General features: G+C 40.6%; 1 protein-coding gene across 1 annotated transcript; it reads right to left on the reverse strand.

Annotated features, from left to right (window-relative positions):
• Positions 1 to 1,568: 1,568 nt before the first annotated feature.
• Positions 1,569 to 23,296, reverse strand: scara3 (scavenger receptor class A member 3). Its single transcript, XM_022737985.1, has 12 exons — positions 22,785 to 23,296; positions 12,314 to 12,349; positions 11,749 to 11,793; positions 10,756 to 10,875; positions 8,273 to 8,353; positions 7,361 to 7,479; positions 6,966 to 7,210; positions 5,557 to 5,776; positions 4,616 to 4,704; positions 4,106 to 4,298; positions 3,659 to 3,836; positions 1,569 to 3,567 (listed from the first exon to the last, which is right to left on the reverse strand). The coding sequence occupies exons 1-12, from the start codon at positions 22,789 to 22,791 to the stop codon at positions 3,077 to 3,079; spliced, it is 1,824 nt and encodes a 607-aa protein (XP_022593706.1). The 5' UTR covers positions 22,792 to 23,296; the 3' UTR covers positions 1,569 to 3,076.
• Between the last annotated feature and the right edge of the window lie 377 nt (positions 23,297 to 23,673).

A 23,673-nucleotide genomic window follows, 5' to 3' on the forward strand; every position in this document is an offset into this window, starting at 1 on the left:
TGCTGAGACTGACAGATGTTAAAAGATTAAATAATAATGTAGGTTATGTATCTCATTTCAATCCACTGTAACGGTAAGGCATCTGTAGCGTTTCTGTGACTAACATTTATTGCCAGCAGACACAGATCAACATTAGAGACTGTCTTCCCAAGAAGAACGACAGCATCAGTCCTAGAAGCAAAACAACATCTGTTTAAGTTCAAGTGACAAAGCCTTCTAGCAGCTGCAGTAACTATGATGGGAGTAAAGAAGGAAGTCAGATGATGGTATTACAGAGCAACAGAGTCAGAGCAGGGAGGAGGTCTATGGAGTCATAGTAGTGCCATAAAAAAAAGAATATGGGAAAATGGGAAGTTATGTTATTATTTTTTTTTCCGGATGTCATGTCTGGGGCTCCACACTTGCCTTTTCAAGGTTGCCCCACACAACCTCATCATTGCTGTATTGGTCAGCACAGATATTTGCCATCATACAGTTTTACAGTTACTTCTCAGTTAAATATTCAAAGGCCTACTCCTGTCTTCAAGCTTTCATGGCTGTGTTTAGCTAGTTGCATACCTGTGCATCTATGTGCATAGCGAGGACGGATGAATATATCAGACCAAAAATGTTTCAGTAAATTGGTCCAAGACTCCTCCTTTCCCTTCCCCTCTCTTTCGCACTCATTCTGTTATTTTCTCTCAGTGTGTTTCTGTTTGTTGGATGTGGTGACATCTGTGGTACCGTGCCCTGCAAATTTGTCCTCCAACAGTTTAACAACAGTGCTGGTGATTTATGGCTCCGCATGTGGAAATATTTGTCTGCTGGAGGTCTCCCTTGACACAAGAGAAAAGCAGAGCAATGGAGCTGGTCAGTTTGAAAGATGCCTAAAGGGAGAATACGACATAAGCGAATCAGATGTATGTAAGACTCAGTCATAATTTCTTGCCTCTCAAATCAGAGGCAGCAGCCACTTTATGCATTAACTTCAGGTTCCTGAGGTGAAAACAGCGAGTGATTTAGAGCAAATGTTCCATGCTCATAACTTGCAGCCATAGGGACGGAATAAGGGATTTGGGTGGATTCTTGAAGGAAGTTTTTGTTGGAGATCAGGTTCCAAACATCCCACAAGGCCTGTCATGTTCCAGCACTGAGAAAGAGAGAACTGCTATGAAAGTATCATTCAGCAGGAGATCAGGGCTGTCGCCACAACCTGCTGCAGGGAGGTTATCAGCTGTTTTCTGCAACAACACATCTGCACATATCTGTGTCACATATTAATATCACAGATGGTGATTTTCAGTAAGTTGTGCCTCTTAATCTTCATTTTTGTGTACCCTATACTTTTCTAGATTCTACTTTGAACCACAACATGTAAATTATAGGCCACATTTTTGGTGGAGTACCTATATTAAAACAACAGGGTAAACCTAGACAATCGAATATCTTTGAGTCAGTGGTTGCAGACCTCAAATATTTAATGGGAGGGGTTGACATGTGTTTTGAATTAATGACAAAACCACTCCCTTTCCTTCACAGGACCACAATAGCACTCTGCTTTGGTACAATAGGATACTGACAAGACTGGGACTGTTCAAAAAAAGCATTTATTGAAGTTCGATGCAAGCCAGTCGCATTTCATTACAACACACAGGTTTACAAAAATAATGTCTCCCTTTTAGAAAAGCTTTTTTTTATGAGATATAAATGATTATCTATGTGTGTATCATAAGACTCAAAAACTCTCCAAAGTCATTTCTCTGCTTTCACAATGGTTTATAGTAGAAACTGTAAAAAAAAAACCCAAAAAAGCCCAACATTTTGGCTGCAGGAAAACAAATTGATTGACTGCTACTTTGGTACCAACATGGTTTTTTATGTGTTGAATAAGTGTCATTAACCCTCTAGCGTTCACACCAGTTAAAGGAATAGTTCAACATTTTGTGAAGTTGGATGCAAAGATTGATACCTCTCTAATGTCGGTGAATAAAGTACAAAGCTCTAGCTTAGCACTTTATTCACCGACATTAGAGTAGCGATTAGCTTAGCTTAGCATAAATACTGGAAGCAGAGGGAAACAGATAGCCTGACTCTCTATAATGTACATTTCTGTTTATGTACAGATGAAACAAATTCAACACAACATGTAAAGTAGTGAGATTTAGGCAGAGTCAGGCCAGCTGTCTCCCTCTGCTTCCAGTCTTTATGCTAAGCTAGGCTAAGCACCTCCTGGCTCCAGCTCCATACTCCATTCTGCTACTTTACTTCGTCAAACACAGATCATAAAATTACAGTTTTGCCCAGTACATGAACAAAGTCCTCAGAGTACCTGCTCTGAATAACCAAAATATAAGCAAAGTGACCTTATTTTTTTTACACTTTAAGAATATATAAAGTGCTATTCACCAGAAAAGGATGTGTCAATGTGTAAATTTCTTTCTGTGCCCATATAGCAGTGTATGGGAATGTCAACTTTAGAGTAGTTTGCATGGGAAAACACCACTTTAGTCCAAATCTGTGGTTAACAACCCCTGTTATACCCCATTAGGTTTTGGTGGCTTGACAACAACCTCAAACACATTCTTTACTTCCAGTACATTCAACTAGGCAAGACTTTAAACTCAATAGTGGATTTGTTTTTATTCCTATTAACCCTAATCATCTAGGGTAAGTTTTTTTTTCCTGGTAAAAACTTATTCTGTACTTGTTATTTGTATATGGACTAACAGAGGGGAAGGTCTGTTGTATTTGGGTCTTATACAAGAAAAGACCTATCAACATTAGTTACAGTATGAGATCCATGTGTTGTATGAAGACCACAACAATATAATAGTCTGTAATATAGTCTGCGGCATCAGTTCTTGGTTCATTTCTTGTGGCCATGTTATTTCATCAGGGGAATGCCTCCTTTCAAACCCCATCTCCAGTTCAATTTGTGGCATTTCTTCATAAAGTTATCCATTGTCTTAGACAATCCGGTACAAATGGATTATTGCGTCTCCAGTCACAATGGATGACATTACATCAGTTCATATCAGATTCTTTAGTGTCTTTGTACTGGACATGTCACCTCTAGTCTTTGTTTCTGTCCATCTCTCTACTGCCTCTTGGACCCAGTAGCAGGCGTCACAGTCTGCTGCTGGGTGTTGATTTGGTAATGGGGGTACGGCAACCCTGGAGGTCCAGGGGTTCCTGGTGGTCCAGGTGGCCCTGCTGGCCCTGGTTTTCCCCTCGGTCCTGTTGGCCCAATGATGCCCGGTAGCCCTGCCTGACCCATGATCCCCGGAGGCCCTGAAGGTCCTGGGAGTCCATCTTTACCGGAGGGGCCCATGTCACCTTTCTGGCCCCTCTCACCACGTGGCCCTGGTGTGCCGAAAGACCCTTTAGCTCCCTTGATCCCTACTGCCCCTCTATTGCCACTGGGGCCTGGTTCACCCTGTGCTCCTTTGGGCCCAAGAGACCCCTTCTCTCCGGCGGATCCACGGCTTCCTAAGGGGCCCCGGTCACCTTTGCTCCCAGTCAGTCCCATGGGCCCCTTTGGACCGGTTTCACCACGGTTCCCTTTAGGCCCCGGGCGTCCAGGAGCACCTGTTGATAAAAGACAGTGAGATGAAGTTAAGAAGAAGAGTGTGCACACATGGTGAGATTTGATCTTTACATGACAATATAATCACTATACCTTTTAGTATAGTGAAGTTCTTAATGAGCTGAGTATGGTGAACGTCCACCAGCTTCATCTCCTCCATCACCATGGACAGGTTCCTGACATCCACATCCAGTCGGACATTTAACAACATATTCTGCTGCCTCAGCGTGTCGGCTAAGTGGAGGAGCAACAAGACTGTGTTGTTCAGGTTCTGCAGAAAGTATTTGAGGATAAAGAGAAGAAGCAAAAGAATAAAACCAAGAACATAAACACAAAGTACAAGGAGGAAACAGTAGGAGGATAATGAGGAGATAAAGAAGAGAAGGAGAAGTGAGTAAGATGAAATAGAGAACATTTTCAGGGTGTAAAAAGCTTCTTGGTAAAAACATAAATTCTTCATGTGCAGGACTACAGCTCATTTTGTGCACTCCTTTCTTGATCCATTTATTGAATAATTCTGAGTTGTTGAGTGTTTCCAACCTGTAGATCCTCTGTGTGTCTGCCCATGCGGCTCTGGCAGGACGAGCTCTCGATGTTGATGTATTTGTACATGCTCTGGACGTGGCTGACGGTGGCGTTGATGCTGGAGGAGACCGTGTCGATCTCCATCTCGATGGAGTTCAGACGACCATCCAAAGCAGAGAAACGTTCACCTGTTCGGTTCTCGTAGTACCTAAAGAGAACGGTTTAGGATGGTTACAACGTGAGTTTTGACAATATTCTAATAATATTCTTTCTTTCTGTGTCTGTGTGTCCATTGTGTGTGTGTGTGTGTGTGTGTGTGTGTGTACATTATCAATTTGTCATATTGTGGGGACATCTGTTCACAGTCTCACATGTGGGGACAAAAATCAGGTCCCCTCATTTCTATTTTTGGTTTTAGGGTAAAGGTTAAGGTAAAGGGATTAGGCATGAAGGTTTACAGTAAATCTCCAGGGCAGTACAATGTTCTTGTAAATATAATAGTATAAATTTGTATAAGTGTGTCACCTGGAATGGTAGTGAAGGTCATGCATGTTCTCCTCGTGTTCATCCATGAAAGACGTCACATTGTCGAGCTGCATCTGCAGGTTCATCACCTGGAGAACACAAAGACACATGTTGTAGCTCTGTGCTTGTGAGGAAACTCATTGAGATAATACATTAATTAGCCCTTTACCCTATGCTAACTACATGGTTAAACCCAACCCTTTCTTCAGCTTTATCCTTTAAATTAAAAAAAACAAACATTGGAAGAAGTCAGGACTAGACAAAATGCCCTTACTTTCCAAAACTGTGGGCACTTGGTCTCCAATTTGGTGTACAAGTACAAGAGCACACACACACACACACACACACACACACACACACACACACACACACACACACACACACACACACACACACACACAAAAACAGGATTCCACTGATAGGTTTGTGAAACACAGATGTTTAAACTGCTGATAGACTCGTTCAATCTCAGGGTGTTTTCACACCTTCGCTTTTTAGTCCGGTTAAAACCGAACCCTGATTCATTTTCACCCTTGGTACGATTCGGTCGGGCAGGTTTGAAAACAGTAATCGCACTCGGGTGGGAACCGAAACAATTGTACCAAGACTCTTTCGAGGAGGTGTTCTCAGTCCCACTAGCAGGTGAACTTACGAGTTTGAGCTCGACAGTTCCTGTAACCTTCTTCCTATGTTTACTTTCCTGCTGCAGCCAGACAACCTGACCAATGAGAGGAGTGAACGTTCTCACCTGGTTTTATAAGATGCATTTTTGGTTCAGTTTACATGTAACTCATCAACTGAATCGGACCAGAGCAAACGAACTCTAGGTGTGAAAACACACTCTTTAACGATGCTGATTGATACAAGGTCTCTGTTTCTTATCAGTAGTTTGTTTTGGCAAAGGGCTTTCCCCTTCCCTTTTAAAGAACGCACACACACACCTGCTGAGTTAGGTCATAGTACACCTCGGTGGACATGGCGATCCTCTGGTGATCTGCTATGATGTTGTTTTGGAGGAGGCGCACAGTTTGGGTGGTGCTGCTTGTGTTGGATTTGATGGCGCTCAGGACTCGGCTGTAGTTCTGCCAGTCGCTGGTCAGCTTCTGGAGGACCAGAGTCTCCTCATCTGCTTTCCTCTGCAGGGCATCTATCCACATCGTACTACAGAGCCGAGGGAAACGCACAGGACATGTGAGATAAAACATTACTCTGTGCTCACATTATGCTGTTCTAGACATGCTAGAGACGCGGCTCTGGGGAAGGCAATGTCAGTGTGTTAGTACACCACATTAGTCCACAGTGAAATTACTCAACAACTAGCCATGCAGTTTTGTGCAGACAGTTATTGTCCCAAGAGAATGAATCCTGATGACTTTGGTGATCACCCAACCTTTCCTGAAGCGCCACCAGGAGGTTGACAGTTTTGGTTTTGGGTGAAATGTCTCAACAAACATTGAATGGTTTCCCATGAAATTTTGTTCAGACTTTCTAGACTTTTTATCGCTTTGAAGATCCTCTGACTTTTCATCTAGTGCCACCGGGAGGTCAATTTTTTTTTGTTGTTCAGTTCTTGACAATGACATTCCCATCAGCGTCACCTGTACGTTGTGCTTTGTGCGAATTGGCAAATGTTAGTATGCTCTAAACTAAGATGTTGAACATTACCTGCTAAACATCAGCATGTTAACAATTGTAACTGTAGCATGCTGACTTTAGCAAACGATCAGGAAGCAGACAAAAAGTGTTTGTTCAAATGGTTTGTGAAAAACCCACTTTAACTATCTCGCTAAATATTTCCCCAAAGTGCCTTTTCTATTGTAAACAGGAAATAATGATGGAAAAATATGTTTTCTTGGTAACTAATCATGTTCACATTGCAAAAGATATCACCCACCCAAGTTTTTCCAAACAACTAAAAAAAAAAAAAAAAACACTCTTTCAGTCTCTATTCTAGATTTAAATCAGCATTATGTGTCCCAGCTGTGCCTTTTTCAAACAAGAAATCCCTGTTGTTTTTCTTACTGTACTTTGACTTCATAAATAATGGTTTGCATATGAGGATTGTAGAAGAACTTGCAGCTGTGGCTATGAAACTGGCTTCTTGCCTGCTCTCAGCCATCGATTGAGTTCCTGCTCAGCCAGTTCACTAAAAGTTAATGAACACATACGATATAGCTGATGAGAAATGATAATAATCTGGTAGGTGTGTGAGACTGGATGTATGCTGAGAAATACATGATTGAAAATGGACTCATGATCTGAAGACTAACTGTAGCATACAGTCGATATCTATGTTTTACACCACAGTTTAAGTATAACACTGTATATTATCTGTTCGTCTGTCCCTCACCTGAGAGCCACTGTGGTGTTAACTTGCTGCGCTGTGGCTTTGATGTCGTACTGATCCTCTGTCAGAGTCTTCATCTTCTCCTCAGTTTCCTCGATCACGTCCTTCCAGCCCTCCAACCGATCCATGTATCTTTCCAGGGACTGGTTGAGCAGCTTGATCGACATGAGGTGGTTTTGCATGTCGCGCATCAGCCGGTTGCTGGTGGTCCTTAGAGTGGCCTGGGCCTGGGAGGCCTGGTCCAGGACCTGGAGGGGGGACAGCGATCAAGAGAGAGTTAGTGATCAGAAGTGAACGGAGTGATGGCTGCTGCTTTTCTGTGTTTTATTTTATTATTAACTGAAAATCCCATTTCTTATTGGTTGGTTGGTTGATGTCACCTTTGTCTCTCACCATACCTGCTCTTGTCCCAGTATCATTCTCTGGATGTCTTCAAACTCTCTCTTCAGCCTGCTGATCTCTTCACTGTACAGAGTCACATCAAGACAGCCCGAACAGTTAGAGGTGGAGCTCAGATCTGAGAGAAGGAGGAGGGCAGAGGAGAGGGAGGAAACAGAGACAGTGAGGCAGTATGGGTAAAAAGTTGTAGATGACGGTGTATGTTACACATCAACGCTTCTGGCAACCATATATGTGTTTAGTAAGTGTTGGACATGGAGGACAAGAAGTCCTTGTGTGTTGAGAAAATTGGAGGTTTACGTGGCTTCAGAATAACAACTCTACTACCTGTGGTGATATAATTTTGTCAAGGTCAAGAATAAACTTCTGACCAATGTCTTTTTTTTTATAATTCTTCATAGTATCAGAAAACAGCTATTTTATGCTCTTTTGATGCTATAAATGCATCTTTTAAGAATGTATAAAATCATCCAAGTGAGTCGGAAAGTAAATTAAATTTACCATTTTCATTTACAATTTTTTGTTACATAAAGACAATTAATTTTTTTTGAGCGTGTAAATGTTTTTCTATTGCTCTTGTCAGTGGTGGAAGAAGATCCTTTACTTTAGTAGAAGTAGCACTACCACAGTGTAGAAATGCTGTTACAAGTAACAGTGCTGCTTTCTTTACTTGAGTAAAGGTAACGCCTTAAATCCCCCTATTTACCATTTATAAGCTGTATATACACATGTAATACATGGTTTACAAGAAACTATAGTGAACATATGTATTTATTAATGCATTTGTTAACAACTATAAGTCCTGCTGTGAGAAACAATGACTGGAGGCTGCTGTATAAACAGATAATGAATAACAACAGTTCAAATAATATAAAATATAAACAATTTGCAAGTCAATCCAGCTTCTCTACCGTCTATTCCCTGTTGAACTCTGGTGATCTTCTTGTGGTAGATGGACTCCTCTTCGGACAGGCTGTCAACCTTCCTGAACACTGGACACACAGGGAAGTCGATGAAGTTAAAGGCAAACGTTCAGCAATTTGAATAAACACATAATATTTATCCAGAAATCAGGGTTGAGGACAGGAATGAGACTAGGTTAGGTTAGCTTGGTTAGCATTACGCTAAAAAACTATTTCAATGTCTCAAATAACAAACAACGGTCACAGGAAACTTTAAGAAATTGAGCACCAAACCAACGAGGGTATTTATGGGTATAAGGTTCTATTTAATATTTGGTTGGTCACAGATTTGATGTGGTTGGATGTGACTACACGTTTCCGAGACATGTTCATATGTTAATTACCCGCACAGAGTTCACAGAGGAAAACCAGACTTTATTACTTTTCTGTACATGTGTACCTGAATACATGTAAGATGGTCCTGAACGCTGCTGAGTGGATGCAGATATGATTAAAATCAGCAGTACCTTGGTGTTAACAGGAAATATGAAGTATTTAAAGGAGTAAAAACAGGAAATTGTAATTTAAGCCCTGATAACAAAACACATTAAGTTTTCATTAGCTAACAAAGACTGATGGATGGTAGTTTGGCCAGCTGGCCATGTCCTGCTGCCCCAACATATTTCCCATGAGAGAAACAACAATTTAGTGAGTGTGAGTTTTTGTGAGTGCAAGTTTGCATAAAGTGTGTTTGCAGACTCTTTCAGCGTCCTAGTCCTTGACTCAGGGGACTAATGCACGTCTGTTCCACAGTGTGTTTGCATATAAAAATACTTCCACATGCTTCCTGCACATACCGCCTGCTCCACTGTATTAGCTGCTGTGACAATGATGCTGAACATGATATTCAGCATCATTTTATTCAGTATTTCATATAACTATATATGCATTACCAGCAGTAGTAACAGCATGTTTTTAAATGCTTTGTATCTGATGATATGACAAATGTATTTCACTCCAAAATGCTTTTTTTTTCAAGAGCTATAAAATGTGTTACTTTAGTCCAAACTTGTTACCTCACATATCTTTGCAGAAGAATGTATTTGTTGTAAAACAGATGTGCAGCAGGGAATGGAAAATCAAAGACTAGTGTTTTTCCTTGAGCACATGCACAGTTGGGAGTTACAGCCAAGTGCAATATTTTCTCTGTTGATACTAAGGTTTTCAGTGCTTTGGTGTTGTACAGCTGTGCTGTAATTTGAGAAAAACATAAGCTAAGTGCTGTTTCTGAAGCATTACAAAACAGCGTCAGTGCTGTGTTTTTTATAAATGCGTGTTGGCACACATGATGACAGTTCAAAAATGCTCATCTGTGTTTGGATCGAATCAGCTAACTCTAACCGTGATGCAATGTGTTTATTTACTTTTAAACAAAGCCACCATCTTTTCCTAACCCTTACCAGAGAGCTTTTGTTGCCTGAACCCAACCCCGATTACCTCCTGTGGCTCTGATGCAACTCATAAACGTAGCACTTAATTCACTCAAAATAAAGTTGCCGCTGAACATAATCCAGCCAGTGATTATGTTGCCACCACAATGTAATTAAGAAAACAGTTTCGTAACATGAGCTTCATTTGTAGGAAACAGGTTTCATGTGTGGGTTGCCCAGTCCCTGTACAAAGGGCATCACAGTAATTAAGAGTGACAGACATAAGTCACATGTTACAGAATGTTGGATGAGCAACCCATTAGCCTCAGACAGCCCACGTAGTACTATGGCTAGCTTGGTTAGCATTACGCTGATCACAAAAAAACTATTTTAATGTCTCAAATAACAAACAACAGTCACAGGAAACTTTAAGAAATTGAGCACCAAACCAACGAGGGTATTTATGGGTAAAAGGTTCTATTTAATATTTGGTTGGTCACAGATTTGATGTGATTGGATGTGACTACACGTTTCCGAGACATGTACAGTACATATATGAAATACCCGCACAGAGTTCACAGAGGAAAACCAGACTTTATTACTTTTCTGTACATGTGTACCTGAATACAAGCTTATATGTCTGTGTGTATTGCATCTACCATGCCTCACTCTGTGAGACCTGAGACCCCTGGATGGTAGTAAAAGATGAAGATTGATGGCTTTGAAACCCAATAAAAAAGTCTTGGTAATGTGCAAAGCATCTGTTGGTGCGGAGCAGCTGTCAGGTAAAACATGGCATACAGGAGCCAGCAGAGCATTCATTTGATCTATGGGAGTTAAATGGACCTTGTTATATTGAGACTAACACACACATTCAAAGCAGAGTCTGACCTTTTCCTATTACAAGCCTACTTTTCACTTTTCACTTTTCTCTGCGTAACTTCCTGGAAACGTTCTTCAGAATTTCCTCTTTAATCATAATCAGCTTTTTAGTCTTTTGCTGTTAATAACTTGGACATTTAAAGCTGCAACGTTAAAATCAAAACATCAAACTGAGCTCACCAAGTGATGCCAGCACTGCCACTGTGATGATGAGGAATACAACGAATCCATAGAGGACTTTGACAGCCAGTTGGAGAGAATGGCTCTGCTGGCACCTCACACAGCCACCTCTGGTGCGACCTGGACACACAGTGAATGAATGTAAACGTGAATATGTGTGAGTGAGTGGACTACTGATCAAAAACAATGATGCGCAAACAAAAAACCCCCATAAAATTCATAAAAGAAATGAACAAATATCCATTCCCCTTCCTTTCATGTAAATTACCTCCATGTAAATATCATTTTTAGCCATTTAGAGTGTGTTACAGCTTTAGCCACACCCAGCAGTGATGTAACAGAGTACTCAGTACACTTCTACATCAGCACAGTATGAAGTTATACCAATAAAAGTCAAACTAACTGGCTGGTGTTGTTCTTTAAAAGATAGTTTGGGCTTATCATAACTTGGATCTTATTTTCATAGCTTTGACCATCAGCTCCATTATTCTGGGGATGCTGCAACTGCACCTAAAATAAGTCAAGAAACATGAGCTGTCAGGAAGTCATGCAGGTTTTAAACAAACCCTCAAGTTAGTCACACTTATTTGAGGAGGAAAACTGAATGATCTCCGGGGTTAATTCTGACTTACTTGGTGCAGTTATGCATGCACTCACACAGTTTTTGCGCGCAATGAGGTATTATTATTGACCTTGCAGGTTCTCTGCCAATACTGTTGGCTGGTGATCATCTGACCACTGACATGCATGTCTTTTGTCCCATAAAACTTGTCTTCCCAAACCTAAGTAATTACCTGCTGCAGAGTTATCATAAGAGATGGAAATAAAATGAAAGTGAGAACCGAGTTGCAAGGAGCCAAAGTCAGATTCAGGCATTCACACACAAGCCATGCATGCACACAAATGGCCTGTGTGTACATAACATGTCACTGTTGAAACAAATGACCTTGTTTGTTGTTGTTAGACTTGTGTGTATGTGTATGTGGCCCTCACCTCTAAATGAAGGCATTTCCTCTTCCTCTCCAGTGAAGTCCTCCTCTGAAAAACAAGACGAGGAAAACATGACAAAATGAAAACATGATGTTTTACTACTGACAGCACAAACTTGACTCCTTGAAGTGTTTTTTATCAATTCCTATTTATCAGTTAAATTGTCAGTTAAAATATCCTACAAATGGCATGTAAAACAACTCAAGATGGTTGTATGATTGTAGAGTTGGTCTAGAGTTGTGCCTTGATATTATAGCACTACATCCATCAAATTTAGGTTTATTTACCTTGAATAACATGTTTGTTTAGTGTCAGGCACTTCGGTATAAAGAGTCTCCTATTCATAGTTGCAATTCGGATGTTTCTGTTCATGTTATTTTCAAATCATAAAGTGGTAATTAAGATGGATTAACTCCACTATGTATGTAAGACTCATTTACCTTTCTCTGACATTAATGAAGCTGTGTGTGCAGAGGCAATTGTCACCCACAGATTCCATAGACAATACCATGATTTTAACAAGAGTGCCGATCATGTGTGATGAACTGGTTGACACCTTGATCATTACCTTTGAAAAGCTGGTTCTCATATCCACCATAGTTATCTGCCAAAAAAAAGAAAGAGAGGCAAAACACAAAACAGACATTTAGAAAAACGGACTGACTGAAACTAATTCTGCTGGAGCCACCAACAAGTTTTATTACTCCTGTCATAAATCATAAAAACCAGCTGCCTCACATTCCCCCACCCTCTCCCCCTGAAGTCTCCGTGTTGTGCAGTGTGTTTGGTATGAGGCGGCTATCTTAGAAAAGTACAACAAAAATGCCTGTTTTTGTTCTGCTCAGATGTTTTCTCTGAGCGGTTCCTCGCTCAGGAGAAACAGCCCCATGGTGGTACAAAGTATGAGAACAGTTGTTGGTTTTGTGCGCTGACTCTAGTGGGAGTATTGTGCGTGTTACGTGTGCATGTGTGTCTGAGGAGGTTGTCAACACACACTCGAGGTGAAAAAGGCCAGAGTGAGCATGACAGAATATAACCAGAGGGCTTAATAAACCACACAAATACAGCTAAATTTAAAGTCCCAGAATACATTCAACGTCGTGTTTTTATAACTGTATGTAACAGGAATGGACTCTATACAACACGTCATTAACTGCACACCGCCCGAACCCCACACCTGAGGGACTGCGGAGCTTGATGTTAGGAAGCGGAAACACTCGGTGGAACTGCAGGGGAGGCGATTTCTGAAGGAAAAGCGCTGGGGAACAGACTCAGTCGCAGGAAAACAGGGGTTTGGCAGGTTGCTGACAAGCCGAAGAGAGACAGTTGGACATGTTCCTGTGTTGATGCAGCCAAAGGAGCTGCAGCCTTTAAGCTAACACTGTCAGACTGAGTTGTCAGACTGCTGTATGATGTAATGTATATAGACATGTTGAAGACTCACTTTGTCTTTGCACCTGAACATGATTGACTTTGCAGGGATGTTTCTGATTGTGGAAAATGTGGAAAATGTGTTGGCTGACTCCAGACAGATGTGGTGTTATTTAAAGGAGTAGTCCAAGGAAAAGCTATACTGTAAGCTGTGAGTACAAATACTTACCTCCTGTAAAGTGTAAGGTACCGCTGAAGTTGTTTTGTTGTAAGCAAACGGGGCATAATCTGATCCATCCTTCCAAGAAGACCAACATTAACACTTGTTTCAGCAGGTTCCCGATCACTACATATGGTCAGGTGACAAAGCCCTCTAGTGGCTGTATTGATTATTTTCTTGTCCCCTGGAGTCACTTCCTTATCGTTGTGAGTATTTGCAGCGCACGTGTCGTCAAATTAACGAAGACTGAATTTGTTTGTGTTTTGTCTGTTTGCATGTATTGCATGTATAAGTTGCAGTGCGTTGAGCTCTCAGGGCCACCGTACTTTTGAACCCATACTTGATGAGTGTTTTGTGCTCACATGAAAGTTTTAATGGCGTACTCCTTAGTATAAGCAACACATTTTCGTTTATAGGTCAAATGTTTAAATACTGTTTGTATCTAAGAAACATTAAGTGTGGATTTACTCGGTTTATAGTTCATTTTGAATTGTAAGAACTTTTTCTTTTTGTTTAGTTCCACATCTTTCTGAAACCAAAATGTCTGCTGTGGTTAACCACATCATCAGCTCAACACAAAGGGAAGTCTGGCGTCTGATGGGGAGAGAACCAGAGAAAAATGGCTTGAAAGGTCATGAAACTGGTGGTAGTTTCCACACAATGTCTGATGACAGTCTGATCCACGTCTATTAAAAGATACAAGGTTGTTCTCCAGACAGTTTTAGAGCTTTTTACCTACCTCTCAGCTACTGCATATGCAGTGTAATTCAATAGTTAACCTCTATTCACCGTCTATGAGAAGAAAATAACAGTGTTCAAGCAGCGTGATGATATGATGGTGAAACAAACAGGGTCATGTTTAGGTTAGGGTTAGGTTTTAATGTTAGGTTTTGCACAAGTGAACTTATTGCTTATTATTATTTGGCTTAAACCAAATAAAGAAAATATATCCCCTAAAATAATGTTAGTAAAATGCAGTTTAGATAGAACAAAGCACACTTGACATGCTAACATCACTGTGAGGTGAATGTTTATATGAGTCAGTGGTGGAACAGCTGAGGTCAGGTCTGGGTGGACAAGTCACAAAACACTGAGGCTGACATAATGACGGAGGAAGGGGAGCAGGAGGGGAAGAGGTGGAGGCAATTGTGTACAAAAAAAAAACTAAGGCTGCAATGAGGTAAGTACATCAAAAATAGAAAAGTGACAACATTGAAAATGAAAAAAAAGTCAGTTGATTCTCTGAAGTTGACACGGGGAAGACTGACCTGCGCAAACTCTGATGTTTACTCATACATACAAGTATCGGTACCTTCAGTTGAAACCATGCTGATACCAAAAATGACACATAAAAACAACCTGTAGCCGGAGAGCCTGTCAATCTGACCTAACTTATATTTTTATATTGACGGTCGATCAATTGGCTGTGCGTATTGTGAGTCACTCAGTAAGGATTGCCAGTCAATCCCCTCAGCTTTATGGAGCATTTTAGTGTCTTTCACCTCATTGTTTTGGTTTTACAACCTGCAACTTTAACCCAAAACCCTTGTTTTAAGCAGCAGCCGGCAGCTGTTTTCAGTGGAGAAGTTCAGAGGAATCCACTGAACACTAACTGTCCAACAACAAACAGCAGATGGACAAAGTTAGCGACTAGTGGTGTCACATTTGATAGCTAGCCAGAAACATGACTTCTGTTTGCTAACATGTTCATCAACTTTGTAAGGTGAAAATATGTAAAAGTTGGGTTTAGACCGTGTTCTGCTGCCCCCTGGTGGCCAAAAATAAAATTAATTTTCACTGCTTTAAAAGCGGAACACACAAAATTGTTCACCAATGTTTTTCAAAGAGAAGGAATAACATGTGAAAAAAGATTCAAAATGTAAATGCCCAACTTCAGTACGAGGGCAGTAGTGGCAGTAAGACTAAGAGTGTCGTAGGGGTAGTGGTAACATAATAACACACAATACCCTGCATTTCAGTGGAGTTTTTCTCAGCTTTCCCGGTCGAATTAAAACACATTTCTGTGGGAAATCTGAATTCTTGTCATTTTTTGGACTTCTGTGGTATGAAAATGGCCAGACACAGATTTTTGAATGTCAGCACATTATTTTCTATTGCAAGCTGGAATTCCAAAATATCACAATCAATAACTAGCCTCAAATATTCATTGGCTCCTTCGTTATATCTCTCCTCCTTCACCTCCCTCCCTCTTTGCTGCTCTTTCCCCTCCTCATGTTTTTCCCGCTCTCTGTGGAAAAAACCCTAATGTCTGTCTCGTTAGTGAGGAAGTCGACCTGTCCAACACACACACACACACACACACACACACACACACATCAAGAACTGAGCTGATCTGACAGCAGCACAACACAGCTCTACCAGGTCATACCTATACAGGCAGGTCATGGCAAAACATGGTGGAACTACTAAATATGTATTTGGTTCCGTCTGAATCAGCGTACGAACAATTTGTTTGTCGAAAATACACTTTGGTTTGACTATATTTAGAAGTTTCATGTGAGTTGTTTTTCACCAACAACCAAATCGGTCAATTATTTGGTGCAGCAAAGGATTTTCTCTCAAATTAAATAAACACAGAGCGTCTTTCATGATGTTTTTACCAGATAAAGCCCTTTGCTTTGTAACTGGCTGGGATCAAGTCATTTAAAAACACATTAACACAAGGTTTGAAATAACTGGTTTCAAGTTATGACAGATGCTCAAACTTAAACCCAACCTGCCAGTCTGGATCCCAACACAAAACAGGATTTAATAGCTGTATGATAAATACCTTATGTTTAAGTTATGGTTAAGGTTAAGCAAACACGTGGTTAAGATTAGTGAAAGCTTGTGGTCACAGTTAATGCAAAAGTGATTAATTAGAGAGCTGTGATGGGAAACAAACCCCGATCATGAGCATGAAAGTCAGACCCGCAACATGCCCACCCACCAACCTCACCCCCCTGACCCTAACTTTCCACCTCGCTGCATAAAGGGAACACCACTCCCTATATGGCGTAAATCTAAACCACTGATCTGGAAAGATGACATGGGTAACAGGATGACTGGGTATCAAAATTATGAGGTAAATGTAATTTGAGTCTGTGGGTAATTTTGGTGTCTGTGATTTTAGCCATGTTCATTACTTTACATAATAGATTTCAATATTATGAATAAATACATGAAGGCCTAGTGTGTCATTAACATGGTTATATTTTATGGTAAAGCCTGTAAACTAAATATAGATTATTAGCAGTTAATGGTTAAAACCGACCTAACAAGACCAGGTTTTTGGGTTGTTTATCCAGACTGAGAGGGAGACAGAGGATGGAAAAGTTTGGTTGCAGTTTGAATACACACAGAAAGTCCAGCCAGAGTACACTTAGCTGTAAGAAGAAGTAAATATATATACAGCAAGGATGTGTATTTACAGGAGAGGAGTGAGCTCAATCCAACAAAACTAAACATTTCCAAAGAATTTTCCAATACTGAACAGTTAATAATTCAATAAAAGTACAATAAGGTCGGGGAAATTACCATATCTTCATAATCTGCCAGGAAAACTCTTTGTGACAAATCATATCATACGGCTGTTTTGACAATTTGTCCCTTTGTTTTGTAATTAAGTGGAGAGCAGCTGACCACTCTGCTCCGGTCAAGGTCACTGAACTGAAAATACACCGCTGCTCTCCACAGAAATACCACATTATGATTAAATGTTGTTTTGCTCATATGTGATTGTTGAACATCAACAGCCCCCTACTCTTCTGGGAGGGCCCGCCACCTACAAGGTTTTGGTCCCAATCAGCCACAAGAGCATTGGTGGGGTCCAACACCGATGTTGAATGATGAAAGTCCCAGGGCTGAACAAAATGCAAAAAAAAAAGTTTTTACAGATATTTTGATTGCAATATGAGTCATAATTTCAGCTGGAACGGTCATTTTTGCATTTACCTTTCACTGAAAAAGATACAAAAATGATGATGATGTGATTTTATTTGGGGCTTGTATCAAACAAGCATGTTTCTTTACATCTGCAGAATATGATTTATAGGCCGAGGCATAACACCACAATGCTTCATTTATTGTATGTTGTGACACACTTTTATCAAAAAAAGAAAACCGCAGCTCCTGCAATTTGGATACTGGCTATATTGCGATTTCAATCATTTTTTTCAATTAACTGTTCAGCCCTACGCGCAGTTGGCATTCCAGGTGATGCCAGAGATCAAGTTCTTCCACAAAAAGAAAAGCAGTTCTCTCAAATCCTCATGTCAGGATGAAACAGAAAAAGCTCTTCCCTAAACTGTTGCCACAAAATTGGAGGCGCTATTATCTAAAATACAATTCAGTGCATTGGCAGTAAGATTGCCCTCAATTTTGAACTAAGGTTTGTTGCCCAAATCCTGAAAAACAGCCCCAGAACAAAGTACCCCAAGTATTTAGACACAGGATGTCTGCATACTTTTAGACACGTAGTATAACTCTGAATACCAACATTTTCCTGATGTGAACAACTTATCTAACTGGTATGTCAAACCTTTGGGGCGCTCATCAGGTTTGATATAAAAACCTCACAAGTATAAATTTGTCACAGTTCATTCAGTTTTTTGCCACATTCACTAACTCACTAACTGTCACTGCAGGTCCTGCTGCTCCCACCTGCCCTGCAGTAACCCCAACCACTCCCACCTTTCCAGTCACCTGATTCCCAACACCGACTCACTCACCTGTTCCCAATTCCATTAGTTCCCTTAGGGTATATACTGGCCCACTACCACCCACTCTATGAACAGGTGGCACTCATCAGGCTGAAGGTCAAAATTTATGAACAGTTAAAGAGAGTCTGGTGAATTGGACTTAGAACCCTCACACAATCAAATCTTTAGCATAAGAATACAAAAATGTTCTTATACAATAGTTAGTTCTGACCGAATAATTGATTGATTGGACAAAAGGCATTTTGTGAGTGCTGATATAAAGTATAACAGCACTGGGACTTTTAACTACATGTATGTACATGTACGGCTGTGATTGTCTGCGGTACTTGGCCTGTGGCCTCGTACCTATCACTGAATCACAGCTGTGCTGATATTCAGTACAACATCACTCCCTCTCGTGTGATATTGCTTAATCGCATGAGGTCCAACGTTGCTGCAAAACTTAATCAATTCACCACAAAATCATCTCAGAAATTTCTGTCAAGGCAACTTTATCTTCTTAACCATTGTGGTAGAAGCTTATTGTGGTTCCAGTGGATGTCAGTGTTTGTGCCCAGTAAGTACACTGTGCTTAGTGTTGCTAGTTCAGATGGTGTACAGTGGCCAGCCACCACACCTATGAAAATATCAATCTAGCAGCAAGTTAAACCAGCACAAACAGGACATGAGACAGACATGTTCCAGGCTACTCCACAAAGCTTTTCTAACCAGTTCCACAAGGATACATGTACATGCGAATGAAGGTATCAATTACAGAATTAAACACAAGGTTACGGTTCAGTGAATGCAGGGCTTTAAGATAAACTGTATAAAGTAAAAAAATAAATTACATAAATAAATAAATATCAGGATGTTGCTCTTCAACCACATGGAGTTAATCGGCCCTCCTCCATCCATCCTCTTTCACCATCAGACCTTTGGGGTTTGCGAACACAGCGCCAGGCCTTTGCTTGAGTCAGCTAACCATCAGCGCCACTTTATGTTTGTGGTTCCTCTGTGGTGGTTTCTCTCAGGGGGGTTTTGGACTTTCCAAACCCCTTCCCCACCCTCTCCCTCTCTTCATCCCCCTTCTGCAGTCTACTTTCAACAGGAGATTGTGCAAAGTGTTATCTTTGGTGAGTAACATGCCCTAAATTTCTTCTAACCTCACCAGGTTACTCAATGATGTGATGTCCTCATAAATATGCATAGATTCAACATGTCATTTAATTTTTACCAAGAAAATCCTCCTCAAATCCCAGCCTTAAATAAAACCAGGAGTCATGGGCCCTGCTCCATATCAGAGTGGAGGTCTTGACCACAACTCAAAAAGCCAAATGAGTCCTTCTCCAAATCTCTGACCTCATTCAAGTCATTTAGGTGCCCTCTGACAAGAATGTGTGGTCTCCTCACACAACTATAAACGCCTGGTATGTGTTGCTGCAGATTGCGGAGCTGAAGTTATAGACGAGCCATTACAAGGGAATGCTCTTTTATTGTGGCTTGGCGGTGAAACAGGAGATTTTCAGAGTCACAATCCCATAAACACATCATGTTTTCTCTGGACTAAACTGCTTTGGACAGGCAGGCTGAGACAAAGAGACAAGTCTGGTTGGGTTTACAGGGCTGTGGGGCCAAAGGGTGTGTACAATATTCTGTAATTCTTTATTTGAAGGATTTTTGGTATTTTTTTTCACTTGCCCTCAAATTTCACAATCATTGTCGAAGACAAACTTTCCACAGAGATGAAGTAAAGGTAAGAATGAAAAAAAGCTTTCCAAAGGAAGTAAACATATAGGTAAACATATGGTTAATCTGTTGATACCTGAGGTTCTTCTGCATCAAAACAGGGAAACCATTTCTTCTTCGTGTCCTAGAGTCTGCCTGGTTAAAACAATAATGTTTACTAAATGGTTATTTGCTGAATTACCATGAGATGCACCACACAAACTAGTTCAGCTGTGTGTCACTCAAAATGTGCATCAGTTGCTGTCAGATAACTGTTACATGCTTCTTACATAACAAACTGATAAAAACAACATTAGCTTGCTAACATATTAGCTGTTCAGACTGACACACTGTCATGTTGAAACAGGAATGGGCAAAAAATGGTCTAAAAAAACCACTTGAATGTTGACCCTAGTCTTTCCATAAGAGTCTAATGTAACTCCATTTATCAGAATAAAAGTTAGATGAACAGTATTGCCAAACATCTACATCAAATGGAAGGAAACCTAATAAAAATACAGAAATACCTCTAACCAGAATAATAATATCACTAACTTTTTAAACAAGTGTCCAGTTGCTGCACATTCAACATTTTATGTGTATAATGCTGGTGTAACGGGAAAAAGTCCAGCAGAAACATTTAGATAATGAATCCAAGAGAGAAAAAATAAATCAAAAAGTGCATTGTGGATACAGTAAGAACAAGTCAATGTGACATTCAGATAGTCTTGTTGAGGTTTGTTCTCCTTTCAAAATGCCATGACTATCAATTTATGCTGTTGCCACAGCAAAAATGGCAATAAAAACAAGAAAATCTCTCTCTTTCTTCACTCTCTTTCCTTCACTCACTCTTTCCTTGTCCTTTTCCAGCCATACACCTGTCTCCTATCCTATTCCTTCTCCACTGCCTTCCTCTTCTCTGGTCACCCCCCACCCCTTCCTCCAGCCCTGGTAGGAATGTATGAGGCAGCATGTTTTGTTCTGGTCGGGCTGGGCTGGACTCGTTTTCAGCAAGACTGGAAACCACATTAACAGACCTCCTGCACTGTTTGGCTGAGAAGTGTCCTGTGTATGTTCTTGGAGTTAATTTGCTGGGTCATGTTGTGGTTCATGGCAGCTTCATTCAACAGAAAATATAAGGAGCCACATAAAAGAAATAAAACAAATACTAAACACTGATTATTTACGTAATAGCCTACAGCAGAAGTTGTAATATAAATATGAGCAAAAACAGTCAGTTGGTTTCCAAGAATAAACTCCTGTGGCTCTATGAAGGATTACATTTTTTATTTTTTAGATTAACATTTAGCATGATATCATGATATCACTGTCACTATCACTAATGTTGCTTGTCATTCTCACATGGCAAAAATTTTTCTTACAATGTTGGTTTTAGACGGTGTCTAACTTTTGATTTCTAGCTAGCAACCATTGATTTTAGCTAGCAGATTTTATTGCTTGTAGCTAGATAGCTAAATAAGCAAACGTTAGCTTCAGAAAGTGGTTGAAAATGTTGTCTCCAACTTTGTTTCCCGCTGACTTTGTTTTAAACAAGAGACCTTGTAACAGGTTAAATATATACTTGATGGTTGCATACATGATCATGCTAAAAGACTGAGGCCAAAGCTAACAGGTCTCTGACAAAAAGTCAGCATCCTCAGCAGCTGATGAAGACGTGTTAGCTAATGCTAAGTAGAGGAATAGCATTTCCCTTCTATTGCAGTGTAGAACTTACTAGTTGCAGTATAAGAGATTAAATGTGACATCATCACATTTAACATTAGGCTACATAAGAAACAGCTGTTAGGATGATGACCGAAGGATTAATTTGGCAAACATAATGCTATCTTGGGCATTGTTGGCTGAGTTTTCTGGAGTGTAAACTAACCCGACTGTGATTGCTAACAAAGGGGTTTAGCACAGTGGTTCTCAAAGTGGGGTCCAGGGACCCCCCAGGGGTGGTATGAACATCTTGGTCATGGCTTTCTATTACTTTCAGTAATAAAAGATCTACAAGCAAAACCCTTATGAGATGGGAGAGACCCTGGGACAAAATTTCATCGAATGGTCCGTGGTCTAATTTGTGTCATTTGGTCAATTAGGCGATAGCACTACCACCGGAACTGAAACAAAATCCAGACAAACAGACATCACATCACTGAACACATTCACGAGACTTGCACGTGATCTATGGGAAGTGGAGCACTGAAATACAACAACAATAACTGCTGAGCAACCCTCTATACGCCTCCAGGTTTAGAAACATTATCAAAAACAGGAAATAATACTGTTATATTTCAGTTCTCAATAATAATAAATAATCCACCATATGCCAATTACTTTAAGTAATATATATGTCAGCATTTCTCAACATTTTTTAAAGCTGTTAATCCACATGTGGGACTTCTCTCTGCTTCATTTCATTCCTCTCTGTTATACTCTCTTACTGTTTCCTCTCATCTCTATCAGCCTTTCACTTCTCTCACTGTACGTCTGGGAAACATGTATGAGCCTCTGCCCTCATCAAAGCCACTGGCAGCTCTCCTTTCATGCCATGTTGTGAAAGCGCTCAAATTCAAATGTTATGTTTTCACTCTCCCTCTTTAAAAAGGGGATATTAAGTCAATCTGTTGCAGGCTGGCAGGTCTAGAGAACATTTTATGTTTTATGAAACAGGGCTGTGGTGTGCACGCACACACATATAGAGACATAAAGCTGACTGATCAAAGTCTCGCGTCCAAGAACAACAAGCCGACACTTTCTCAGGATCCACTCTTCCAAGTTTCAGAGCAGATGAGAAACATATGTGGTCACTGGTGCCCTGTGCAGGTGCCTGCCTGCATGCCACCATGACAGATACTGTTCCTGTCTGCAATTTAAAGTATTTTTCACACTGGCAAAGGCACCCAGTTACTTTTTTTTTGCATGAAAAGAGAACAGAAGGATGTAGTAGGAGATTTGTAGGTGCTCAGAATTCACTTTTGCAGAAATAACAGAAGAGACCAGAGAAATTGTTTTACCTTTCATGATTCCTGGCTCAAGAATCCTGTATAAAAAAACTTGTCCAATTTGCTGAAGCTCAGCTTGATGATGGTGGTGATGCTGCAGTCTTTTTCCACAAAGCGTGTCCAGGAATAGCAAATGTAGTCAGCAATTTACCTTCGAGGTGTCAGCAAAATCATTCGTGTAACATTTTCCAGTTGTCTCCAAATTTCCCAAGAAAGAAGAAAGTCCCAAAATTGTCTTCCACAGATTTAAAAATGGAGAGGAACACCTCAGGATTCAGCCACGCTGAATGTCAGCCCATTGGGCAAAAGTAAACAGAGGTTATTTCAAGTGTTCCTCTAAGTCTGTAAGTGCTAAATTAAAATGGACAAAGTTCCTCTAAGTTTTGAACATGTGTGTTTGCCTGCAGCTGTCTGGCATCATCCCTCTCCCATCCAGAGCCTGAGAAAACTGGCCCTCCTCAGACAGAAACCATGTGCAACTTCAGAGAAGAAGGGAGGGAGGAAGAGAGGGAGGACGAGTGGCAAGAAAGAAAGAGCAAAGCGGAGTGAGAGAGATGGGAGGGGAACAAAGAAACTGGAAAATGAGGGAGGGACTGGAAAAGGGACAGGATGAAAAAAGACAGAAAAAAAGAGAAAGAGAGAGAGAGAGAGAGAGAGAGAGAGAGAGAGAGGGAGGGAGGGAGGGAGGGTCTCTGTGTTTTGTTGAAAGTTGCTTTTGTGGCTGAGGCTAATTGCTAACAAATGTTTGAACATTGTGGAGTGAGCACCTTGAATATCTGTGGCCTTGGCCTGCGAGACTGGAAAATATGCCCTGTGACCACGCACCTACGCACTCACACAGTAACACACGTGTCAAAGCTTTAATCCCTATCTGGCACCAGTTTGCAGTCTTCTCAGCTTG

This window comes from Seriola dumerili, unplaced genomic scaffold (assembly GCF_002260705.1).
Source record: "Seriola dumerili isolate Sdu_G_001 unplaced genomic scaffold, Sdu_1.0 BDQW01000025.1, whole genome shotgun sequence".
Lineage (NCBI taxonomy): Eukaryota > Metazoa > Chordata > Actinopteri > Carangiformes > Carangidae > Seriola > Seriola dumerili.

Bases quoted from the DNA above. Each gene is read 5' to 3' on its own strand.
- scara3 (XM_022737985.1), bottom strand. The intron at 10,876-11,748 runs GTGAGGGCCACA...CTGTGTGTCCAG, and splicing joins GGAAATGCCTTCATTTAGAG to GTCGCACCAGAGGTGGCTGT. The intron at 4,705-5,556 runs GTGTGTGTGTGC...TGTGTTCTCCAG, and splicing joins ACTATGACCTAACTCAGCAG to GTGATGAACCTGCAGATGCA.